This window comes from Peromyscus leucopus, chromosome 17 (genome assembly GCF_004664715.2).
Source record: "Peromyscus leucopus breed LL Stock chromosome 17, UCI_PerLeu_2.1, whole genome shotgun sequence".
Classification (NCBI taxonomy): Eukaryota; Metazoa; Chordata; class Mammalia; order Rodentia; family Cricetidae; genus Peromyscus; species Peromyscus leucopus.
Genome location: NC_051077.1, coordinates 13286188 through 13309941, shown reverse-complemented (window position 1 = coordinate 13309941; position 23754 = coordinate 13286188). Strand labels below are relative to the sequence as shown.

Genomic DNA, 23754 nt, shown 5'->3' with positions numbered 1-23754 from the left:
CGGCCTTGTGTGCGTGTTCTTGGCCATCACTCAGGAAGTTACTCTCCCTTGGCTCTTTCCTCTCATCTCACTGAGCTGTTTGTGGTCTTCTTTCGATTCCTTGAAGTCTTTGAGGACTTTTATAATTGTTCTTTCAATGTCTGTGTCCTAGAGGTCATCCGGGTCATTCTCATTGGCAAGCATTTCTGCAGGAATGGCTGCTGGGTTTTAGAGAGCGGATGCTGGCTTGGCCTTTCCTGTTGTTGTTATTTCTGCAGTGAGCGCTGAGCCTGTGGACGTGCTTTGTTAGCTCTGAGCTAATAGTCAGTGGATCGGCCGCGCGTGGTGGTGCACGCCTTTAATCCCAGCACTCGGGAGGCAGAGCCAGGCGGATCTCTGTGAGTTCGAGGACAGCCTGGGCTACCAAGTGAGTCCCAGGAAAGGCGCAAAGCTACACAGAGAAACCCTGTCTCGAAAAACCAAAACCAAACCAAAAAAAACAAAAACAAACAAACAAAAAAAAACCAAACAAACAAACAAAGAATTGCCACGGTCATGTTACCTCTTCACAACAATAGAAACCCTAACTAAGACACCCACCCTAGAGCGCCCCTAAAGGGAAGGCAGGAATGGCCAGACCAGCATGAAGAACTGATTGTAGGACTCAGGCTAAATGTGGTAGATTTTGGAAAATGCTTGGATGAAGAGGTCAGGGGTTCTCCAGGGCTAGACTCAGGAGGAGGATATGGGATGTGTAGTGGGTACGGAGTAGGGTGGAGGAGGTGACACAAAGTGTCCTGTGAGTGGCTGCAGGGAGCGTAGATCTTGGTGGAAGCCTAGATATTGTTTACCTCAAGAGAGGAAGTGGCGGAGGTAGGCTGTGTCAGAGGTTAGAGGCCAGGCTGTGCCAGGGCACTGTCTAAGGGAGCTGGGTTAGATCCAGCAGGGGGTAGAAAACAAGCGGTGGGTGGTAGGAGCACTCACCAGGCTAGACCCTAGATGAGGATGTGGAAAGTCTGGGCCTGGAGCCTCCGGAGTGGTAGAGAGGGAACAAAGGGTCCTGGGGGGGGCGTGTTTTAAAACTTCATGATCTTGACTTCTAATTTAGGGGGTTGAAACATTGCCTGCTTGAAGCTACTGGACTTCACCCAGAAGCCTTGTGTCCTGATTAGGGTTTGTGGGGGCGGGGGAGGGGAGGGTTGTTTTGTTAATTTGATATAAGCTAGAGTCATCTGGGAAGAGAGAACCTCAATTGAGAAGATGCCTCCATCAGACTGGCCTGCAGGTGAGTCTATGGGGCATTTTCTTGATCAATGATTGTTGTGAGACGGCCCAGCCCACTATGAGCAATGCCGCTCCTGACCAGATGGTCCTGAGAGGTATAAGAAAGCAATCAGAGTGAGCTGTGGGGAGACAGCCAGTGAGCAGCACTCTTCCATGGCCCCTGCATCAGCTCCAGCCTCCAGGTTCCTCCTGCCTTGAGTTCCTGCTCTGACTTCCCTTCATAATGAACATAGTCCATAAGCTGAAATAAATCTTTTCTTCCCCCAGTGGCTTCTGGTCCTGATGCTCATCACAGCAGTAGAAACCTCATCAGGATGTTATGGGATGTAGAGTGAGGGGCGGGCACCTGGGGTGCGGCTGAGCTCAATCTATGGGGCAGACTAAGAACTATCCATCCTAGAAAGAAGATCCATTTACGTAGGAGAGCGAAGGACAGAGAAGAGCCGTGACAGAGAGACAGTTTGAGATCTGTGGTGGGGGACAGGAAAGCTGCGGCTGCTGAGAGTAAAAGGTGCACAATCATGAGCATCCCTAAGAGAAAGGACAGTCACAGAGCCCAGGGCAACTGACATTGGAAGGAAGTATAGACTGAGGCAGAATCATGAGCATCCCTAAGAGAAATGACAGTCACAGAGCCCAGGGCAGCTGACATTGGAAGGAAGTAAAGACTGAGGAGGAACTTAGATGCACTAGCCACAGAGAGAAAAAAAGAACAAAAGTTATGCCGTTAGAAGAGAAAAACGGCTTCCATCAAGGGGAATGAGAGGCCAGCGATGAGAGAGTACACCTGGACTCTGGGTAGGACTTTTTAATATTATTACTAAATTTTTTTCATATAATATATTTTGATCATGGTTTCCCCCCTCTCAAATCCTCCCACCTCCTTACCCAAATTTATTTTATTTCTCTTTCTTTCAATAAAATAAAACACAAAAATGAAAATCAAAACAACCAAAAAAATCCAGTAAGACAAAAAATATGCCCAAACAAAACAAGGGTCTTCCAGACACGACAGGACTGAGTGTCGTGGGCTCCCAGGGACCGTGGCAGCACACAGAAGGCCTGCCCGGGTTCAAGCTGGGTGGGGTCCCAGTGCTGAGAGGGGAGGGGCCTCGGGCTCCCACCCCTAATGAAGAGACTATCTCTCATTTATACCCACCAGCAAGGGAAAATCAGTTTCCTCCAATGGAGTCGCACTGGGTATATGAACCGCACTCCAGGGCAGGCTCCGTGCCCAGGAGTAGCTGGCCAACACAAAATCGAGAGGACTTTTTATAGTCTCCCTGCCCTTAGCAGTCTGTAACAGCTCTAATGCCCAGAAGCAAGGACTTACCCAGGTTGCCCAAATTCTGCCGATTCCCTGCTTCAGCGTGATCCCCAAATATTCATAATATTCATTTTAATGAACATCTGCCCCGTCCCAGGCAGGTACCTAGATCTCATTCATAGACTGATTCGTTCCGGTTCCAATCAGCATCTGTCCATGTGGAGGACGGCTTCTTAATTCAGCTCAAACGAACCCATTTCTTGTTCAAGGAAAAGGGGGCAATGGACCATCCTTTAATACCATCTATCACGTTCATCTTTATTCATCACATCGGATCCAGTGGGACAAGAAGGTCCCTCCCACAGCAGCGTGGGCTTGCCAGCGTGTCAGCCACTGAGCCACGGGCACAACAACAGCATACTTCCGTTCTTAACTTTTCTTGACCACTAGAAGCCAACGGTTATGAAGGGTAGACTCGGGAGCTGAGGTGCTGAGACGTCTTCTCTGCCACTGTGCTGACTTTGGGGAGCTGTTCCGGGCTCTCGGGGGCCATGGCCATGACATTTGTAATGTCATCGAGAGTCTGGGCTGAAGGAACATTTTCCAGTTTGTAAGGAATCGCTTCTGTTTTGTAACAGGTGGTGCTAAACGGGATGGCACAGAACACGAGATCTGAGGGCAGCAGGTGAAACTCATTAGATGGCCTGGTGATCACAAACCTGTAAGGGAAGCCAGAGATAAATTCTGAGACCGCCGATTGGACAGTGTGGCTACAAGCTGTGCCCCAACAAAAGATGACATTGTTCCCCTTCTCCTTCATTGGCACACCGTAACGTAACGGGAGGGGTCCTAGAGGTTGACGTTCTTCATCTCTCTGCAACACCCTCACTTTGGCATGGGATCTCAGCTCTCTGAGAGCAGTTGTTCCCATCATTTGAATGAGAAACAAGACTGTACTTGGGAGGGTCCATCTCTATTGACTTATCTGCCTTCAGTATACATGCACTAATACTTTCCGTTAGCACAAGTATGAGCGCTGAGGCAAACTGGGGTATAAGACGGGAAGACTGGGAACACTTGGTCCCAGGTACAATGCTCTGGGTTCCACCCCTGGAAGTGCAAACACACAAACAAAAGCAAGTGCAGGACTTGACTGGGGAAAGCTCCTTTGACCAGAGAAACCAAACAATACGGTTTGCTTGCTACAACATGCCGGTGTCCCGGATATTTCGATGTAGATTTATATCTATCTTAACCTGATGTGGATGTCACCGAATTTTATACAGAATGCAGCCTGACCAAAGAATAAGTGCATTTGAAAACCCAAATTTCTTTTCGGAAGAAATCTGAGAGAACACCCACAGCCTGGGCCTCCATGAGAAGACTTTCAGGAGAGCCAGACACCTCAACAAGATGTCAGGTTCGGAGTCAACCTCAGCAGGCATGAGTTAGTACCCAGGACTCATGACCACCATATAGGCAGGCTGACCTTGTGTGACTTTCACCTGCCCTTCACTGCTCTCCCCAAAGGCCCCCCCTTCCTTAAGTATGCAGACTCGACCTCCCTTCAGCAGATAATCTACTCATCATTTCCCATCTCCTTCCTTGAGGACCTCTCAAACATAAGCTGCGCCTTCTTCCGAAAACCATAGTCTACAGATTTCCGGACCTGTGGGGGCAGGATTCAGAGCTGAGGGAGTGTGGGGCTGGGGAACATATTTTACATAGGAATCATTTCTACTTTCTGCTGCATCCAGAGCATTGCTCCTTCCCACCGTCCTAAAGGGGAGTGCCAAAGCCACCTACCCCTCCCTACTAATCCTTCTGTGCCATCTACAGACCGCCATGTTTATTTGGGTCTTCGGCACTTGGGCAGCCTTCTCTTCCGAACTCTCGCCCCAGCAACACTGTTCATTCCCACAGTGTCTACGCGGTCTACAACTGTCACCCAGGCTCACGGCTCTGACATCTGCTACCCGGAGTCTCCAACTCCAAACCACTTTCCTGGTACTTCCTGACTATGTCCTATGTCAGGCATCTTTAGGTTCAGTGAATGAGTCTCCACCCACAGCCTCCCGCCATCCTTCCTCTCCTACTCCCTTACTCGGACTACATCCCATTTCTACTTCATCAGGATTTCCAGTCCTCATCCTTGGACTCTACAATCTGCTGTCGTTCCCCGTATCCATGACAACCCTGATTTCACATCAATCAGCAATCAATCTGAATTTTACCTCTTCTCGAATCTGTGTCCTTCCCTCCATCTCCTCTGTCTGCACAAAGAAATCTTCATGCTAAGAACCCCCACAGACAACCACCCTTCCCTTATGTTGTTCATTTGTCCCTTCCCTTGTTACTATAATGTTCTTCCTTCTCTTCTTCCTCTCCTCCCCCTTTCTTCTTCTCACTTGAGCCCGCTCTTTTGAGTAATTTTCCTTGTCCTCTGCCTGGAATGGTTCCACCAACCTACTTCTACTCTTTCATTTTTCCATTTCTCCCTGGCTACTCCCTGCTTTCGCTCTGGTGACAGACAGTCCTGGCTGGAACTGCTGTTCTTGACTGCCTGCGTGCCTCTCCCTTTCTCTTCCCTTTTCCCTCTTTGATCCAGACAGATGTTTTCTCTTTCCCACAGCTGGCAGAATGATCTCCTTTGAACAAAACTGGAGTCTGAAGACAGTACACTGACGATTTAATAATACAAACCACCATGACCAGAAGGAAGCATTCATTAAACATTTCCCAATGAATCCAGCAGGAAGCGAGGGCATCTCTCTGATGTAGACAGTGGCTTCGTGGATGGAGGTAGGTCATAGAAGAACTTTTATTTAGAGCCTATATTTTAGTTTTCAATAGGGACAGAATCTGCTCTCCTTACGAGGTTCACAGGATTCGGATCACATGCTTCCTGTTGTTTAGACCCAGTCTTCCATATTCTTACGTCATTATCTAGCCCCTGCATCCTGGCATGCAAAGGCTGGTCTGGAGCTCTGGACTTGGCTTTCACTGAGACAAAGGAGCCTTGGTTCCCATGCTTAAAAGATGGCTAGTACTTTTCCAATCAGCATACTCCCCTTTTGTTTTCGAGGCTGTGTTCGCCGTCATCCATCACACGGTATAAGCCAACACATAGGATCCCATAATTATCTAATGAGCCACAGAACAGCTGTCCAAAGGTTTTTCTTGGCTGGGAAGAGAACAGAACAACAGGTGTTTGCTGAACACTTTAATCACACAGTTTCAAGAACTTCTTTGAGTTTGGTTCACCTGCTCTCTGCTGCAGACATCTAGAAGACCTAATAGCCATTCATCTGCCTGTGGCGGCAGTGTGAAGTGGGCAGTCACAGAAGTTTGGGATTAGTGATCCCTTTATCACTCTGGCTTTCCCAGAAGCCTCTGGTGGGTGTAGTGTGGCACATGCTCTTGAGTGTTCTTTTCTTGTTGCTAGCTTTGGCCGCCGTTAAGAATGAATCATGAGCAACAGGTTCAAAAACTCAGTTTTAAGGTAACCTTCTGAGAGTCTCAAGCATTCCTGCTCTAAAGCTCTCTTCAGCAAGGTCATAGTTCAAAGGCAGGGGCAGACAGGTTAGATGCACCTGGAACGGCAAGGTAAAGTACTGCTCAGCTCTGTGCTTCCTCTGGGCCTATCCCTCACCAGGCAAGTGCAGGTGAGAATAAATGCAGATGGTATTTGCACCTGGAATTCGCAGGCACAGGCAGGCCATGCTCATTTGGGCAGTATATGCTGGGACATGTGCAGAGAGTGCAGAGGTCTAAAGAGCATGCTCCTTGGAAGGGGCCCCGCTGATATCCACTGACTCTACAAAAGATGCCTCCATGTTCGTGTGCATTCTGATAATAACACTGGACAGGTGGATGCAGCGTCACTCAAAAATAAAACAAAAAGCATAGCACTGAGAAGTAGACCGTTTGTGATCAGGCTGCACTCTGGTTCCTCAATGAAGAGCTGCCACCCCCCAAAGTTGCCCACAGTGTTATCTTGTTATAGTCTGCCTGTATCGTGAGCCAAGACAGTGCCAGCGTATTCTATGAACCAGTGACATTCTTAGACTCCGCCACAGAGTTCTGCCTGACCGCAGCTAGCCTCACCAGAAGTCTTTAGCATTGCGGGTATTGAGGCAATAATCAGAACCTGGTCCACACTCCTTAGCTGAACCCCTACTGTGACATGGTTGAAACTGTGGTGACCTCAGTAAGCCTCAGTGTCTTTAAATGATCTGTTAAATGAAATTAGTTACCAACTCAGGTCATCCCTGGACAGATTAAACACAAGAGACGGAGGCAGATACAGAGGAGATCTAGGGCTTCTGGGAAGGCTGCGGTCAAAGGGGGCTGAGGTCTCCAGAGGACGACAACCTTGCTGCTGCATCGTCTCATGACAAGGTCAATGGGCAAGAGAGGCCACGTGTAAGAGAGAAGAGAGGAGCCAAGCCCATCCTTCTACGGATCCCCCACTTCCGCTAGTGACAGCTAGCCCATCACACCCCATCAATCTTTTAATGGCTCGTCCTTCAACACTGTTGCATTGAGGATTGAATTTCTAATCTACAGGATCTATAGGGGATCTATAGGGGACACGTTTGGACAAAGTGTTGGGCCTCTCTGACAGTGTGTGGAGCTTTAGTTGGAGAATGGAGAGAAGAATTTCTTCCTCTACCTCTTGAGATTGTTGCAAAGAATAAACACAACCGATAAAAATATACTGTGTGTAGACATTGTAGCTATAACACTGTATTGTATTCAACATTTACTAATTATTATTTCTGTGCTAAGTGACTTATGAATTCAAGCAGTCTAGACCATCAAGACTCAGAGAGTTAAGGAAGTAGGAAATAAAGTAGACTCACCTTAATGTCTGAGAGAATGGTTTTGTCTAGAGAGAGAAGCCCCAGCTTACACCGTGCCCTCCCAGAGAGGATTGTGGCACAGCCTTCATGGAAACCATAGTGCTTCTCTTTAACCAGATACTGTTCCATCTGAGAGCTGATACCTCCCGTCACCAGCATCTGAAGTAATTCCAGGACATGATAGTTGTAGAAGGCCTGAAAAGCAAAGGCAAGCCAGGTGTGGAATCAGAAGGGCCGGCACACGAATGGTGGAGGTGTTGGGACATGGAGATTTAGTAGGCATCACCATTCGATGGGCCTCATGGTGCAGGACACGGCTTTTCATTGTCACTGTGGAAATCGAGGGCAAGTTGGCAGATTGGGTAGAGAGCTGGGCTGGTCAAAGCAAGGAGAAAAAAATCAGTGAGGCGGGTCTAGTTCCTACAGCGCCAACGCTGAAAAGTGAATACCGGTGCTGATCTCCAGAGCCCTCTCCCTCCATAAGTGAGCAGAGTAGTGTGTCAGGTCACAGTCCTCAAGGATCTTCAATGTACATTTTAAAATGTATATATAATTAATGAGATCGATTTTTCCTTGAGGTCACACTGACATTTCTGTCATTTATTCTTGAGTTTTCTAAGAGTTGCCTTGGTCATGGGGGAGCAGGTCTCATCATGGGGATGTGAATTTACTTACGTTCCTTTGAATAATAGCCTGTTTATAGCCATGCAGTGATGTCACACAGAAACAGATGGGGTTCCCATGGTTCTTTTTCACCACAGTAGCAGGACAGGTGTCAGATCAACAAGCAGAGTTTTGGAATCTTTGGTGTCTCAGTCGCTGTTCTGCTGCTGTGATGAGACCCCATGACCAAGGCAACTCTTATAAAAGAAAGCACTCAATTGGGGGCTGGCTTACAGTTGCAGAGGTTCGTTCATTATCATCATGGCGGGGAGGATGGTGATACACGGGCAGGCATGGTGCTGGAGAAGTTGCTCAGAGTTCTACATCCTGAGCCATAGGCAGAGAGAGAGAGACTCTGGGCTTGGCAGGGGCTTTTGAAACCTCAAAGCCCACCCCAAGTGACACACTTCCTCCAACAAGGCCACACCCTACGAATCCTTTGAATCCTTTCAAACAGTGCCACCCCCTGGTGACTAAACATTCCAACATTTGGGACTGTGAGAGCCATTCTTAGTCACAGCAGACAGGTGGCATCCAGATGAAACCAAAAGAGGAAATGGCGACAAGTTCTCACACAGAAACAAGCTGGAGTCTAGACAATCTGAGGTGTCTCCACAAACTCCCTCTCTAGAATGATGGCCATGACCTTTCTTATGTAGTAGGTTTTCTCAAGCTGACAGAACATATGTTTTTCTAAGAGTTTTATTTATTATTTACTTTTCAGGTTGACATGACAAAGGAAAGGCTTCCGTGATGGCGTCTGAGTATATATGTGTCTTTATGTTTTCTTCCCAGTCCTCCCATGCTCCTCTGCCATCCAGCTGGTTTCCTTTACTCCCCCAGTTAATCCTTACTTTCCTATTACATATATTCTATTGCCTTGTATATTCCCACCTCCCTTAATATCACACTCCCCTCTCATGACCCCCTCGTTTCATGACCTAAACACACACACACACACACACACACACACACACAAACACCCCCTCCACAAATATGCAAATGTACACACACAAATACACACACAGAGATATTACACACATATATGTATATAAAACTTTAGATTCTGTACACAAAAGAAATATGGAGTTTGTCTTTCTGCATTTGCCTTATCCCATTTAACATAGTGTTTTTTTTTTTTTTTTTTTTTTTCAAGACAGGGTTTCTCTGTGTAGCTTTGCGCCTTTCCTGGGACTCACTTGTAGTCCAGGCTGGCCTCGAACTCACAGAGATCGCCTGCTCTGTCTCCGATGCTGATTAAAGCGTGCGCCAACGCCGCCCAGCTTAACATAGTGATTTATGGGTGCATACCTTGTCCTGTGACTGTCATGGCTTCATTTTTTCTATGGCTGCAAACAATTCTATTGTGCTTATGTGCCACATTTTATTCATCATTCATATGTCGATGGATTTCTGGTTGGTTGTATTCTCAACTGTAGTGAATGGTGCAGCTATAAATATCAATGTATAAGAACTTCTGAAGTACGATGGCTTGGAGCCCTTTGGATATATGCCTAGGAGTTAGCTGGATCACATAATAGTTCTAGTTTAATTTTTGTTTTACTTAAATATACCAATTTTAGATGAGGGTCAATTTTTAAAAAATATTTACCACTTTTTTCTTAAAAATTGATTAAAAAAAAAAAAGAACGCCAATTCTAATTGTATATAAGTTCCTTAAGATGTATAGTCTTTGGGTCTGGAAATGGTGTGTGATGTTTTCATTTGCAAGTTTTTTAATGAAAATTCATTAAATTTTTTCTGTGTGTACATATGTGTAAAAAGTGCATGCCCACGTGGGTGCTGGTCCATGCTCCATTGTGGGAACGTGGAGGCTAAAGGGAGGAACTGGGTGTGTGCCTCCTGTCACTCTGGGTTTTACTACTTTAAAGGCAGGATCTCTCACCACCCCTGGAGCTTACATTACTTTGGGTAGGCTGGCAGCCAGCAAAACCTAGCAACTCTGTGCACCACCACCAGGTGTGCACAGGTGCACACTCAGCCTGTTCTGTAGATCCATCCCCACGGGGCATGCACGGGTCCACACTCAGCCTGTTCTGCAGATGCTGAAATCTAAGCTCTGGGCCCCATATACTCGCACAAGTACTCAAAACCATCAAGTCATTACCCAGCCAGAGTTTTAGATTTGGGGGGAGTCTGCACCCCGATTTCCAGGGTGTCTGCAAAAGTTTACTTTCCTACCAGCTGTGGGTAGGGTCCATCATTCCCTGCATCCTGGCCAGCCTTTGCCTCATTTGTTTGGATGGCCATTCTGCCTGGGACGAGAGAAGCCCAAAGCAGTTGAATCTTCATTTCCTGATGGCGGAGGATTTTAGAATTGTTGGTGGTGCTCTCCATTGTATTTTCCGTTTGATTTTTTTTTTTCATTTCCCACCCTTTGGTTTTTCTTCAAAAATGTCACTTTTCTTACTACACTTGCTTTCACCTGGCTGACTTTGTTCATCTTTCTGACTCTCTTGTCCAGCCTGCTGGCTCCATTCTCACTTCTTCCCCGTCAAGGGCCTGGGGTTGGATCCATCTGCTGCTTGTGTCCTCCTTCGGGTCACTGACCTGGTCCTCACCTGGGATGTTACCTATTTGAATGTTTGAGCAGTTGATGAATTCTGACGTTTCAAAGGCTCCATGCTGCTTTGCCCTCCTGTGTCGAGTGGCCGTTTGCACATCTTTTGGTTCCGATGCCTTTCCGATTAGTGTGGATCTTCTCAGTGAACAGCCTGCCCTGGAAAGCTCAGCTTCAGCACGGGCAGCAGGAAGGGACCAGTCCTGCAGCACTCCGTCAGCTCCCACAAGACAGACACACACTTGGATCATTTATGGTGTGCTAGTGTATTACCACACCCGAAAGAAGCAAAACAGCTGTAGAATGTGGTATGAAGTTAGAAAGCATCCAGGGCAAGTGTAGAAATAGTAAACGAAGCAGAAGAAAAGCCACATTAAAAACACAAAAGGAAAAGAAGAAGGAGAGTGGAGGAGAATGGCATGAAGGAGAAAAAAAGGAAAGAACACGCGATTGGGGAAAAATAGAAAGCTAAATAAAAAGAAAAAAAAGAATTTTCAATAGTAAAAAGGTTTCAGAAACAAAACTAGATAAATATAAGGAGATAAAAACTAGAAACAGAGTACTTTAAAAGACAAAGATGTCAAGATACTTTTAAATGTAGACAGGAAAGCCAGGCGGTGGTGGCAGCGGCGGCGGCGGCGGCGGCGGCGGCGGCGGTGGTAGTGTTAGTGAGTCGGGTGGTAGACAGCATCTCTGTGAGTTTGAGGCCAGCCAGGCCTGTTAAGAGTGAGTTACAGGGTTTGGGATTTAGCTCAGTGGTAGAGTTGCTCGCAAGCACAGGCCTGGGTTCGGTTCAGCTCAGAAAAAAAAAAAAAAAAAAAAAAAAAGAGTGAGTTACAGAGTGAGTTCCAGAACAGCCAGGACTGTTTCACAAAGAAACCCGTCTTGAAAAAAAGGAAAAAAAAAAAAAAAATATATATATATATATATATATATATATATATATATATATATATATATAGTGAAGAAATATGGAGGTCACAGAATACAAAAGGAAACTCAGGAAAATAATAAATGTCCCCCAAATAGAAACTTGCATAAACAAGATTAGATGAATACATAAAGCAAAAATATAAATAAATGAAAAATAGAGCTGGGCGGTGGTGGCGCACGCCTTTAATCCCAGCACTTGGGAGGCAGAGTCAGGCAGATCTCTGTGAGTTCGAGGCCAGCCTGGTCTACAGAGCGAGATCCAGAACAGGCACCAAAACTACACAGGGAAACCCTGTCTCAAAAAGCACAAAATAAATAAATATAAATTAATTAATTAATTAATAACTGAAAACAGTGCTGTAAAACTCGTGTTAACCATGTGGGAAAACAAAGGACTCGTGTGAGGGATAAAAAGATGAGGTGCTGAGGCCGTTACGTTCTGGGTCCTTGAACACTGGAGACTCCCACGCATGGGGAGGTCAGTGAACATGTGGCTTCCTTCTTTTCGGGTCTGTGCTGTGGTTGGGTCTGTGTTGCTTACATATCTACTGTCCGGCTCCTCTGTCTTCCTGTGACTGGTTTCCCTCCTTTGCTTATCAGCGGCCTCTGCTGGCCGCACTCTGCTTTGCATTCTGTGTGCTGGGCAGTTTCTCACGTCCCTGACCCAGATTTTATTATCATCTGGGCAAGCTGCTTTAGCTGGCCATGTCTCCTAAGTGTGCTGCGGACACAGGAGACCACTGACAGCCACTGGTAATGATACAGGCAGATACTGCCTCTGTACTTTCAAGGGCTCTTTCTGGAGGGATAGTACTGTATCATCTACGCTCTTGGCGCTTCAGAGTTCTTGGGCTCGGCAGCAGTGGACAAGCACATGGCTTCAGAATTTGATCCACCTGCTGACGTCATGCTGATAACTACGAAAAGTCCCGGGCTCTCAGTTGGTGAGATCTGTTTCCAGCCCTAACTGTAGGGCTACTTTCCTAGTGTAATACTTTATAGCCAAGAGAGGACTCCGCATTAGCCAAGAGGCTACAGAAAGAAAATGAAGATATAATTACTAAAACATAAACTACCCCCTAAGAACACTGTGGGAGCCTACAAAAGCTTCCGTGAGATCTCAGCTTGCTTTACACAGCAGGGCTGCATTAGGGGATGGCTTGACCACAGGCCTGGTCACCAGGTGTCTGGGATGGTCTGCCCTCGGCTGTGCTGGGGGGAGGTCTTTTGTTCCACCCCTTGACATTCCTTTAAAAGCCCTTTAGTAGAGACAGAAGGGGCCGTGAGTTTTGACCCAGGCCCTCCCAAGGCTATCCTATGTTTCTGCCTCTCTCCCTCTACATTTCTATCTACATATTCCTCATTTCTCCCTACTCAAGAGTACCCTGGGGATAAAAAGAGGGAGCAGGTCTCCCTCAGAACACTAACAGCCCCAAACCAACAAAATGACAGCAAACAATAGAAACATATTTCAATATTAATGGCCCCAATCCCCAGTCAAAAGACACGGGTTAGTTGAATGAATTAAGAAAAAAAAAATCCATCATTTTGTTGTCTACAGGAACCTCATCTTCATGAATAGGCATCACCTTAGAGTGGAAAGATGGAAAAAACGTTTTCCAACAACAGGACCAGAAAATGAGCAAGCATCATTATCCCCACATCTGACAAAATAGAATTCAAATCAAAACCAGTCTGAAGAAATAAAGGACACTTTATCCCAATCAAGGGACAAAATCAATGAAGAAGGCATTATAATCTTAAACATATATGCACCAAACTCTGGCATACCCAATTTCATAAGAAGTGTACTACTGGATTTCAAGACACAAATTTATCCCAACTCAGAAGTAGCCAATACCCTAGTAGTAGTAGATTTCAGTACCCCACATTCTCCCATAGATAAGTCATCTGGACAACAAATAAAAGGAAACATCAGAATTCAATTATACAACATATCAAACGGGCCTAACAGTTACATAGTATTCTACCAAAACACCAAAGAATATACAATCTGCTCAGTACTCCATGGAAGCCTCTCTAAAATAGACCACATACTGGGACACAAAAAAATCTCAATAAATACATAAAGACTGAAATAATTCCATATACCCTATGTGACCACAATACAATAAATGTTAATATCAACAGCAAACAAATCTCTTGTAACTACACAAACTCATGGAGATTAAACAATTCACTACTGAAGAATGGATCAAAGGAGAAACTAAGAAATTAAAAATTCTTGGTAAATGAAAACAATACAACAATACCTCTGGAACACATTAAAAGTAGTTCTAAGAGTGAAAGTTATAATTCTAAGTACATGTCTGAGTTAGGGTTTTTATTGCTGTGAAGAGACATCATGGCCACAGCAACTCATAAGGAAAACATTTAGGGTCTCACAGTTTCAGAGGTTCAGTCCATTATCATCATGGTGGGGAGCAGGGCACACAGACATGGTGCTGGAGAAGTAGCTGAGAGTCCTACATCTTGCAGGCAACAGGAAGTCAACTGAGACACTGGGCGGTATCCTGAGCATAGGAAACCTCAAAGCCCACCCCACAGTGACATGCTTCCTCTCACAAGGCCACATCCACTCCAACAAAGCTCTATCTCCTAATAGTGCCACTGCCTGTGAGATTATGGGGGCCACTTACATTCACACTACTATAGTACAATTAAAAATAAAAATGAGTACAAATAAATCATTTGATGGTACAACTCAAGAATATGGAAAAACAAGAACAAAACAAACCCAAATCCAGTAGATGAGGAAAAAAAATAATAAAAACCAGAGCAGCTATTAATGAAACAGAAATAGACAATACAAAGAATCAATTAATCCAAAAGCTACATTTTTTGTTTGTTTTGTTTTCCCCCGGAGACAGAGTTTCTCTGTGTAGTTTTGGTGCCTGTCCTGGATATCACTCGACAGACCAGGCTGGCCTCGAACTCACAGAGATCTGCCTGGCTCTGCCTCCCGAGTGCTGGGATTAAAGGTGTGTGCCATCACACCTGGCTGCAAAAGCTCCTTTTTAGAAGGTAAACAAGATTGACAGAGCATTAGCCCAAAGAGAAAGAGAGAGAGAGAGAGAGAGAGAGAGAGAGAGAGAGAAGAGAGAAAGTAGTTGAACGACTGAAACCTGTAACAGTAAGAAGACCGAAATAGTAATAAAAAGCCTTCCAACTGAAAAAGCCCAGGATCAGATGGATTCACAGGAGGATTCTACCAAACCTTCAAAGGAGAGCTACAACTTCTTAAATTATTAAAAAGAGAAGAGGAAGAAAGCACCCCTAAATCCCTTCTGTGAAGGCAGTATCACCCTAACACCCTAATACCAAAACAGGTACAGACACAACAAACAACAAAAAAAAAAAAAAAAAAAAAAAGGAAAAATACAGGCCAATATCCCTGATGAACAGAGATACAAAAATTCTCAATAAAATACTTTAAAAAACTGAATACAGGCATAGAAAGATCATCCACCACTGAGCTGGCTTTGTCCCAGAGATGGAGGTCAACACACCCAAGTCAATCAATATAATAAATCATATAAATGGCCCTAAAGACAAAAATCACGGGTTGGGGATTTAGCTCAGTGGTAGAGTGCTTGCCTAGCAAGTGCAAGACCCTGGGTTCGGTCCTCAGCTCAAAAAAAAAAAAAAAAAAAAAAAGGAAAGACAAAAATCACATGATAATTTCAATAGATGCAGAAAATTCAACATGCCTTCATGACAAAAAGCGTCCTGGGGAATGGGATTGGAGGAAACTTACCTAAACTTAATCAAGGATATATATGACAAACACAGGCAACATTATCCTGAATGGAAGAAAAACAAAGCAATACCATTAAAATCAAGAACAAGACGGGACTGTTCAGTATCCAGACTCCTTTTCAGTACAACGCCTGGACTAGAAGCTAGAGTAATAAGACAAAAAAAAAAAAAAAAAAGGAAAATAAAGGGATACAAATGGAGAATACCGTCAAATTATCCCTCTTTGCAGATAACAGGATAGTATACAAAAGGTATTCCAAAAATTCCACCATGGGGCTGGAGAGATGGCTCGGCGGCGGTTAAGAACAATGGCTGCTCTTGCAGAGGACCCGGGTTCAATAGCCAGCACCCACATGGTGGCTCACAGCCATCTGTTACTCCAGTCCCAAGGGATCCAACATCCTCTTGTGCCTTCTGAGGGACTGCACTTATACACACACACACACACACACACACACACACACACACACACACACACACTGGAAAATAAATAAAATTTTAAAAAAGATTGAACAGCTGGAAGAGAAGGCACCAGGTGGGTGTCTGGTGGTTCGAGATCCAAACTCAGCTCCTTAGCATAACGATGCTGTCTGCACTGATACTCCATTACTGCTCACGCCCTCATCCATTTAGCCAAGACACAGTCCTAAGTTAAACATGTAGTACTAGGGGATCTTAGGGGTTAGTCGGTGGCCAGTGTTGCTTTTGACCTCATGTGCTGAACACTTCTATAGGACACACTTTTGTGGCCTTGTCTCTTTCCCATAGACCTCACCATGGGCTTTAGAATATTTATTCTTAGTTTTGTTTGTTTGTTTGTTTGTTTTTTATAAATTGGAACCCCTTCCCCCAAGCCCCGTATTTTCCTCTCCCCCAGCCCTTGACCTTGTGATCCATGTTCAAGTCGGGCTCTGTTGTCTCGTGCACAGTGCCCAGCACAGTACAGGTGTTCGCTATTTCAGAATGGATTCTCCTTCAGGGAATCCTGTGATGGATGCCAACGATCTACTTACGGTTAAAGAACTACTGAACCATCATCACCGGGCACTTCAAATGGATCCCAAGAGAAGAGCAATGCAGAGAGAGATTTGGCTTAGAGCTGAGCAAACCTCATGCTCCTACCCAAGGCCAAGCCTTTCCCCTTGGAAGTCCTGGGTCCCCTTATGGTGATTTCTACATGAACTCTTGGGGTGACCTACTGAGCTCTAACACTTGGTCTGCCCAGATGAATTCCAAGATCCATGTTTGGTACCCATCCTCCCAGTCATCTAGGACTCCTCACCCCCCCCCAGGCAAGACTGCAAGATTGTAATCTGGAAAATTTGAAAAGACGAAATAATGCCTGTGAAGTTGCCTTTTTGAAAATTAATAAGAGGTTAGAGCCAGGTGGCAGTGGCGCACGCCTTTAATCCCAGCACTCGGGAGGCAGAGGCAGGCGGATCTCTGTGAGTTCGAGGCCAGCCTGGGCTACAGAGTGAGATCCAGGACAGGCACCAAAACTACACGGAGAAACCCTGTCTCGAAAAAGGAAAAAAAAAAAAAGTTAGAACTGTGAGCAGTGGCCTCTCCGTGAGGGGGCTTGCTCAAGGGGACTCTGACTCAGCTGCACCTACCGTGGCCAGAAGAGAATCCAAGAAGTTGCCTGAGAAGACAGTGCCCGTGGAGAAGGAAGTGCTGAGATGCAGGCTAGCCCCTTTGAGCGCCCCGTCCAGTCCTCCGATCTGCTCAATGAAGTGGATGTTGGAGGGATTCTCTGTAAGACAAGATGCAAAGGCAAGGCCAGCGCACACGGGAGGATGAGAGATGGCTGCCTGCCGTCCTCAGCTCAATCCTCCCTGGCACAGCGAAGCTCTCTGGCGGAGCACGCCTCAGCGACTTTGTGCTGTTCTGTGGTAACTCAATCAGTACAGTGCTTGCCCCACACTCGGGAAGAGCCATTTCAGCCTAGAATTTATGGTTTTTTTTTTTTTTTTTTTAAAGGGCACCATGGGGCTGCAGAGATGGCTCAGGGGTTAACAGCACTGGCTGTTCTTCCAGAGTACCCGGGTTCATGTTCCAGCACCCACATGGTGGCTCACAACTGTCTGGAATTCCAGTTCCAGGGAATCCCACACTCTCTTTTGGCCTCTGTGAACACCAGGCATGCATGTGATACACAGACATGCAGGCAAAACACCCACACACATAAATTACTATAATAACAACAAATAAAACAAGGAGAAGCTGGGCCTGGCGAACCATGCTTATGCCCCAGTGCTGGGGTATGGAGGCAGACGGGCCCCTGGAGCTCTCTGGACAGGTGCACTAGCTCATTTGGTGAGCTCCAGGCCAACGAGAGACCCTGTCTCAAAAAACAAAGTGGGGTCTAGAGAGATGGTCCAGTGGGTAAAGACACCTGCTGCCAACCTTGATGATCCAGGTTTGATCCCTGGGACCCATGTGGTGAGAGGAGAGGACCACCTGTCCCATGGTGTCCTCTAACCTATCCATACACACACCAGAAGACTTTGTCTGAATTCTGCTGGGTCATTCAAACCAGAGGCCTCCAAATTCCTCCCGACTCTCCCACAGGGTGCATACGCTCTACCAAAGCCAGACCGAGGCTCCCAGTTCAGCCTGACCCTTTCCAGCAAAGAAGAGCAAAGACTGAGCAGGTGACTTGTTAGTTAAGTGGCAGTGGGTGTCTGTCTCCAGAAGGTCTTTGGCTGAACAAAGCCTGTGGTCCCTGCCGAGTGGTGGAACATACCTCATCACCTCCCCACCCCTTGAATGTACCATTCCTTCTATTTATATATTTAATTGTTATATCCTGGGAGTCAGAGACGGTTAAAGAGAAGAAACAAGATCTGCATTAAGTTTGCGGCCGTCTAAGCGAGTAGACAGGTGCCGCTTCAGTTGCTTGGAACAGACTTCCGTGGACGATGTCTCCATTTGGGTAGAAGCCCAGTGGGCATCCAGATAGCACCAAAAGGTTTCTGGGCCCCGTTCTGGTTCCCTGGTCCTCTGACTGTGGATTCTAGAAAGAACTTGAGGCGCCATAAAAATCTCTCCCTTGAATATTCCGCTTCTAAGGCAACTTACTCAGTTCAGTGAGAATGGGGATCTGCTGGTACCTTCTTTTCCCTTCATGTTTACTAAAGGTGGGTACAGCCTTGGCTTCTGCAGACAACCGAGAGAGGAGAAGAACAAATGAACAGCTCGCAAACCTTGGCTGGATATACAGTATCACTACGTAACCCAGTGCTTTAGCTCAGCAAAGTTACTTTCTGGTCCAAAGCCCAAATTCTCTCTGTATTTAGAAAAAAGTCGACTATAATTGTCCCTTGGTATCTCCAGGGAGTGGAGTCCCTGTAAGTGCCAATCCTTGGAAGCTCAAGACCTTTTCCTGGAAAATGCCAATTATGTGCATATCTCTGGTGCCCATTCTCTCAAATACCCTACCTAACTTCAGATGGCCGCTAACCCCTACTACAATGTAAATGGCTAGAATAATGTTTACACAATAGCGATGGAAGGTCTGTAAATGTTTAGATGTTTACTATAGATGCCTTTTCCCTGGAATACCTTCTGTCTGTGGTTGGGGATAAATCCACAGATGCAGAACCCACAGTTCAGAGGGTCAACTGTATTCAGTCTCTACTCTTTTTGAAAAGGATGGTACATGGTGTGTGTGTGTGTGTGTGTGTGTGTGTGTGTGTGTGTATGTGTATATGTGTGTATGTGACAAAAGTCTCTGACTAGTAAGGTATTAGTGTTTGAGTAATATCTCAGCCACATTAATATACTTATATTACTTCTAGGAAGCTACTACTGAGTTGACACTGTCACTTCAGGCGTGCTTCTGGAGACCCCACAATGGGCTTCTGGCCCCTAATACTATCTGCCGCTTCAAGATCCTCTGGAGGATACTGCCGTGTCTCCTTTCCGCTCCTCAGAGCCGAGCGGCACCCGCCTCCGAGAACCCTGCCTTTCCCAGGAATGCCTTGGAATTCTGTAAAGACTAGTCTTTGATGTGGAGGAGGTAACCATCAGAGTCCTGCACTGTCTAGATTTGTCAACCTGTTCCCCACGCAATATGGCAGGGTAGTAATCAGAGCATGACCCTTCAAGCTTCCCACAGACATGTCCAGGAAGTCTGGTGCTCTTACGGATCCTTTGGAGAGTCCTCACTTCCGTCCCCACAACCCCAACCTCCCGGGATGAATCTCTACAGAAAGGTTAGGCTGGCTTCCTATGTGAGTTTATCAGAATGTCAAGATGCCGAAGATTTCCTGACCCTATAAAAGGCTCACCAGACATGAGGCGCAAGCTTCCTCAATCTTGTCCTGTGGACCTTTAGTGTGGGGCTGCCCTGTGCACTGAAAGTTTAACAAACAGCATGGGTGACCTAACCAAGAGATGGTAGCAGCTCTCCAGTTACGACAACCAAAACTGTCACCTGGCGAAACCCAAAGGAGGCTGTCGACCATCAACTGGTGCATTATGGGCCAACCTCCAGCCCTGATATAGAAACTAATACATCACAGAAAATAGGCATCTTTTTTTGCTGAATTAATAAAAGGTGGAAAATTACTAGCTATTAAAAAAAAACATTTAGCTGAGTGTGGTGGGCACACCTTTAACCTCAGCACTCAGGAAGCAGAGGTAGGTAGAGCTCTGTGAGTTCAAGGCCAGCCTGGTCTATAGAGTATGTTCCAGGACACAGTGAGACCCTGTCTCAAAAAAAAAAAAAATAGAATAAAAAATTTTAAATCTTTCTATCCTATAAAGAAAGTTAAGGTTTTAAAACAATAACTGAATAACATCCTTAGTTGCTATGCTTTCCAATATTAGATTAACAGCAAAAATAATGCCTCTTACATTTTAGTGTTTTTTTTTCTTAAAACAGGAAACCAAGCACATGTGAATTCTACCTTGAAGATGGATATGGGTTTTCATATGACTTAGAATTCCAGAGGAGATAACTGGGTTACTCCTACCATAATATTGTCAGAGTCAAAAAAATCTGTGACTTCTGTCCCAATTAACTACCTCCTCCTCCTCCTCCTCCATCTTCATAGAAAAGTTGCTCAGGGAGGATTTAATTATCTTTCCTTACCCCACCCTCCCTAGGCTCTTCCCCTCGGGAGTCGTTCTGACCTGGCTCTGAAGGCCTCTGGGTAGGGCCGCTGACCCGCAGGGATTGGATATTGAGGGTGGCCATGATGTTCTCGGTGTCCACCAGAATCTGGCTGCTCAGTGGCTTGGATGGGGCGGCTAAGACAGCACACATGGAGCACTGCTCTATGTTGACAGCATGCAGATCTCCAGTGTAGAGTGCGGATCCCTAAGGAGAGAATTCCACGTTGTGAAGGCGTGGTCAGATGGGCATCTCGGGGGTCACGGTTCACGGTGGTGGGTCTTTGTGGGTGATGCAGTGTTTCAGCTAAAGTTTCCAGATGTCTGATACACTGTCCTGATCAATAGTTAATATCTTCTATGAACTGATGTCAGAGGACAAGTTTGGATGAGACAAAGGGGAATGATGGGGAGCAAAAAATCCATTTTGACAACCCAAGTAAGAGAAAAGAGAGCAAAAGGGGACCACAGGGATGAAAAGGTCAAAGAGAGGAGGCATCATGGAGCTGAGGTCAATTCTATACCTCTCACCCTTGCTAGCTGGCCATCCCGCTTGCATTCTCCAAATAGCTAGGAATGGAGCCCCACCTTTAGGAAGCTTGGGGTCTGTCTTAGTTAGCATTTCTATTGCTGTGATAAAACACCAGGACCAAAAGCAACTTGGGGAGGAAAGGGTTTATTTGACTTACACTTCCACATCACAGTTCACCACAGAAGGAAGTCAGCGTAGGAACTCAAGTAGGGCAGGAACCCAGAGGCAGAACTGAAGCAGAGGCCATGGAGGAGTGTTTCCTACTAGCTTACTCCTCAAGGCTGTGTGACCTGCTTTTTACAGTCCCCAGGGCCACCAGCCCAGCAGTGGCACCACCTACAGTGACTTGGGCCTTCCCATATCAATTATCAATCAAGAAAATGTACCACAGGCCAAACTGGTGGGGGCATTTTCTCAATTGAGGTTCCCTCTTCCCAAACGACTCTGGCTTATGTAAGCCATTACCTTTCCTTTCTTGTTCATCCCCACAATCTCATATTAGTATTAATATCAGAACATAAAACATAAATAATTTTTAAAGTCTCACAGTCTTTAAAAATTCAGTCTCTTTAAAAACATCCATCATTTCTATCAATGTTCAAAGCCTCTTCAAAATAAAAAAAGTCTTTCTAAACTATCCCAAGTCTCTTAACCATGGGATCCTATAATATAGAAAAATAAGTTAAATATTCTCTTACTCCAAGAAGAATCAGGACATAGAATCAGATCAAAGTAAAACAAAGTCCAACAGTCTACGGCCTTCTAAGATTCAATCACAACCTCCCAGGCTCCCAAGGGCTCGACAGTACACACAGCTCATCTCACAGTCCCAGGCCAGCTCCACTCCATAGAGACGCTGTACGTGGTAGTCATCCCAGGTAATGGAATTCCCACTTCACCAACAGCCTCTCGCAGGCTCTCTTCGGGGACTCCACCCCTGCTACTTGGTGAGAAGCCTCAACTTTCTCTGACTCCTTTAATCCTGAGACGTCTGCTTTCAACTGAGGCTTCACCTTGACCAACGGCCTCTACCGGCCTCTCACAATGTCAGGTCTCAACTGCTCTCCATGACCCCTTGATGCCTCCAAATTAGTGCCAGGAAGGGGACTCTTACACATTACCAAGTTCAGCTGCCAGCATAAGGTACAGCCTTGGCCTCCTCAGGACCCACAGCTTCCATGGACTGAGCCTGAGGAAATCCTCCCAGATTTATGATGCTCAATGATGCTGGTCTTTTCTTAATCACCTCCAGCAAATCAGCATCCATTGTTGTAATAAAGCAAATGTTTCACCTTAGTGGTTCTGGTCCCTTCTTAACCACAGCCAATTCTTCAGCCCAGCTGAGCAGAACCACAGATTCTTAAAGCTCAAGATTGAAACAGCACTGACAGTCTTCGATGGACTCTCCAACTTCCTTCTGAAACCCATGAGCCTCGACTGTCTGCACCGCTCTCGACATCATCTTCAAAGGTCAAACAAAAGTTCATTAACTCAACACTCGGCGGCTGCTCCAGCCCAACGTTCCAAGGTCCTTCCACAGTCCTAGCCAAAACACCGTCAGCTCTGTCCCAGCAGTACCCCAGGAAAGGGCCTAACATGAATCACTCCTGACACCAGCTAAGGCTGGAGCGTTCTAGGTATTTTCTCTCCTGTTGTGTAGAGTGAGCAGGGGGGGAGGGACAGGGGACTTTGTGGTGGATTTTTAAAAGACAGCAAATCCAATCTGCTTTTTACAAAATCAATACTCAGCTGGGCGGTGATGGCGCACGCCTTTAATCCCAGCACTTGGGAGGCAGAGGCAGGCAGATCTCTGTGAGTTCGAGGCCAGCCTGGGCTACAGAGTGAGTTCCAGGAAAGGCTCCTGTCTCGAAGAACAAAACAAAGAACAAGAAACAAAAGATAAAAATAAAATCACAAAAAAGGAAAATCTACTCTGTCAGGATTATTTCATAAAAATTCAAATGCTCTGGTGCATTTCAGAGTGCATGCTTTTCATCCAGGAAAATGGTGGTATAGCTTGGAGTAGAAACCTATGAAAGTTAAATGCAAACAGAATGTCAACTAGAACGCTGCACACTCACACTGTTTTCTGTCTTAGCCCATTCTTCTGCTTCTGTAACAGAATGCCACAGACTGGGTGATTTATGAAGAAAAGAAATTCATGTCCCATAATTCCGTAGTCCAGGAAGTCCAAGAGTGAAGGCCCACATCTTATGAGTGGGGGGCACTGGGACCACCCGGCAAGAGTGCACACACAGGACAGAGCATGAGGCCAACTTCCCCTTTCACAGGAGCCCACCCCAGAGTAGCTAGCCCCGTTCTCATGGTGACAGCATTAACACATGCAGGGGAGCAGAGTCCTCATGCCTGATCACTTCCTTTAGGTCCCAGGTCTCAGCACAGTCACAATGGAACAGTGGCATTCCAAACACAGGTCCCTTTCGACGGAGCCTCCTCTCCGTATCCTCCCTGTGATGGCCCCCGTGTGGCTGTGTGTTCCATGTAAGATGTGACCAGAAAAGACGAGAAAGTCAGAGCCCAAAGGCCCAGCCAGCACCAGCTTAGGTTTAACCAGAAAGGGAGAAGCAGACTGGCAAACATGGAAAAAATTCTCATTTGTACACAGCCCATGAAACATGCTGGTCTGAATGCAAGCTCAGGAGCCAGAAGGTCTGGATTTCAAGCCTACTCTTTCCACTCAGCTGTTCTGTGATCTCGGACAAGCTGTCTACTTGGAAACCTACTGTTCCCA

At 46.0% G+C, this 23754-nt stretch overlaps 1 protein-coding gene across 1 annotated transcript in view; it reads right to left on the bottom strand.

Annotated features, from left to right (window-relative positions):
* Positions 1-2822: 2822 nt before the first annotated feature.
* Positions 2823-23754, bottom strand: part of Kcnu1 (potassium calcium-activated channel subfamily U member 1) — a 65830-nt gene continuing 44898 nt past the window's right edge. The window contains exons 22-27 of the mRNA XM_037211663.1: positions 20492-20678; positions 18434-18511; positions 16966-17105; positions 7396-7590; positions 5602-5714; positions 2823-3249 (exon numbers count right to left, since the gene is read on the bottom strand). Of these exons, the coding sequence (XP_037067558.1) occupies positions 2991-3249; positions 5602-5714; positions 7396-7590; positions 16966-17105; positions 18434-18511; positions 20492-20678 (972 nt within the window). The 3' untranslated portion in view covers positions 2823-2990. The remainder of the gene's footprint in view (positions 3250-5601; positions 5715-7395; positions 7591-16965; positions 17106-18433; positions 18512-20491; positions 20679-23754) is intronic.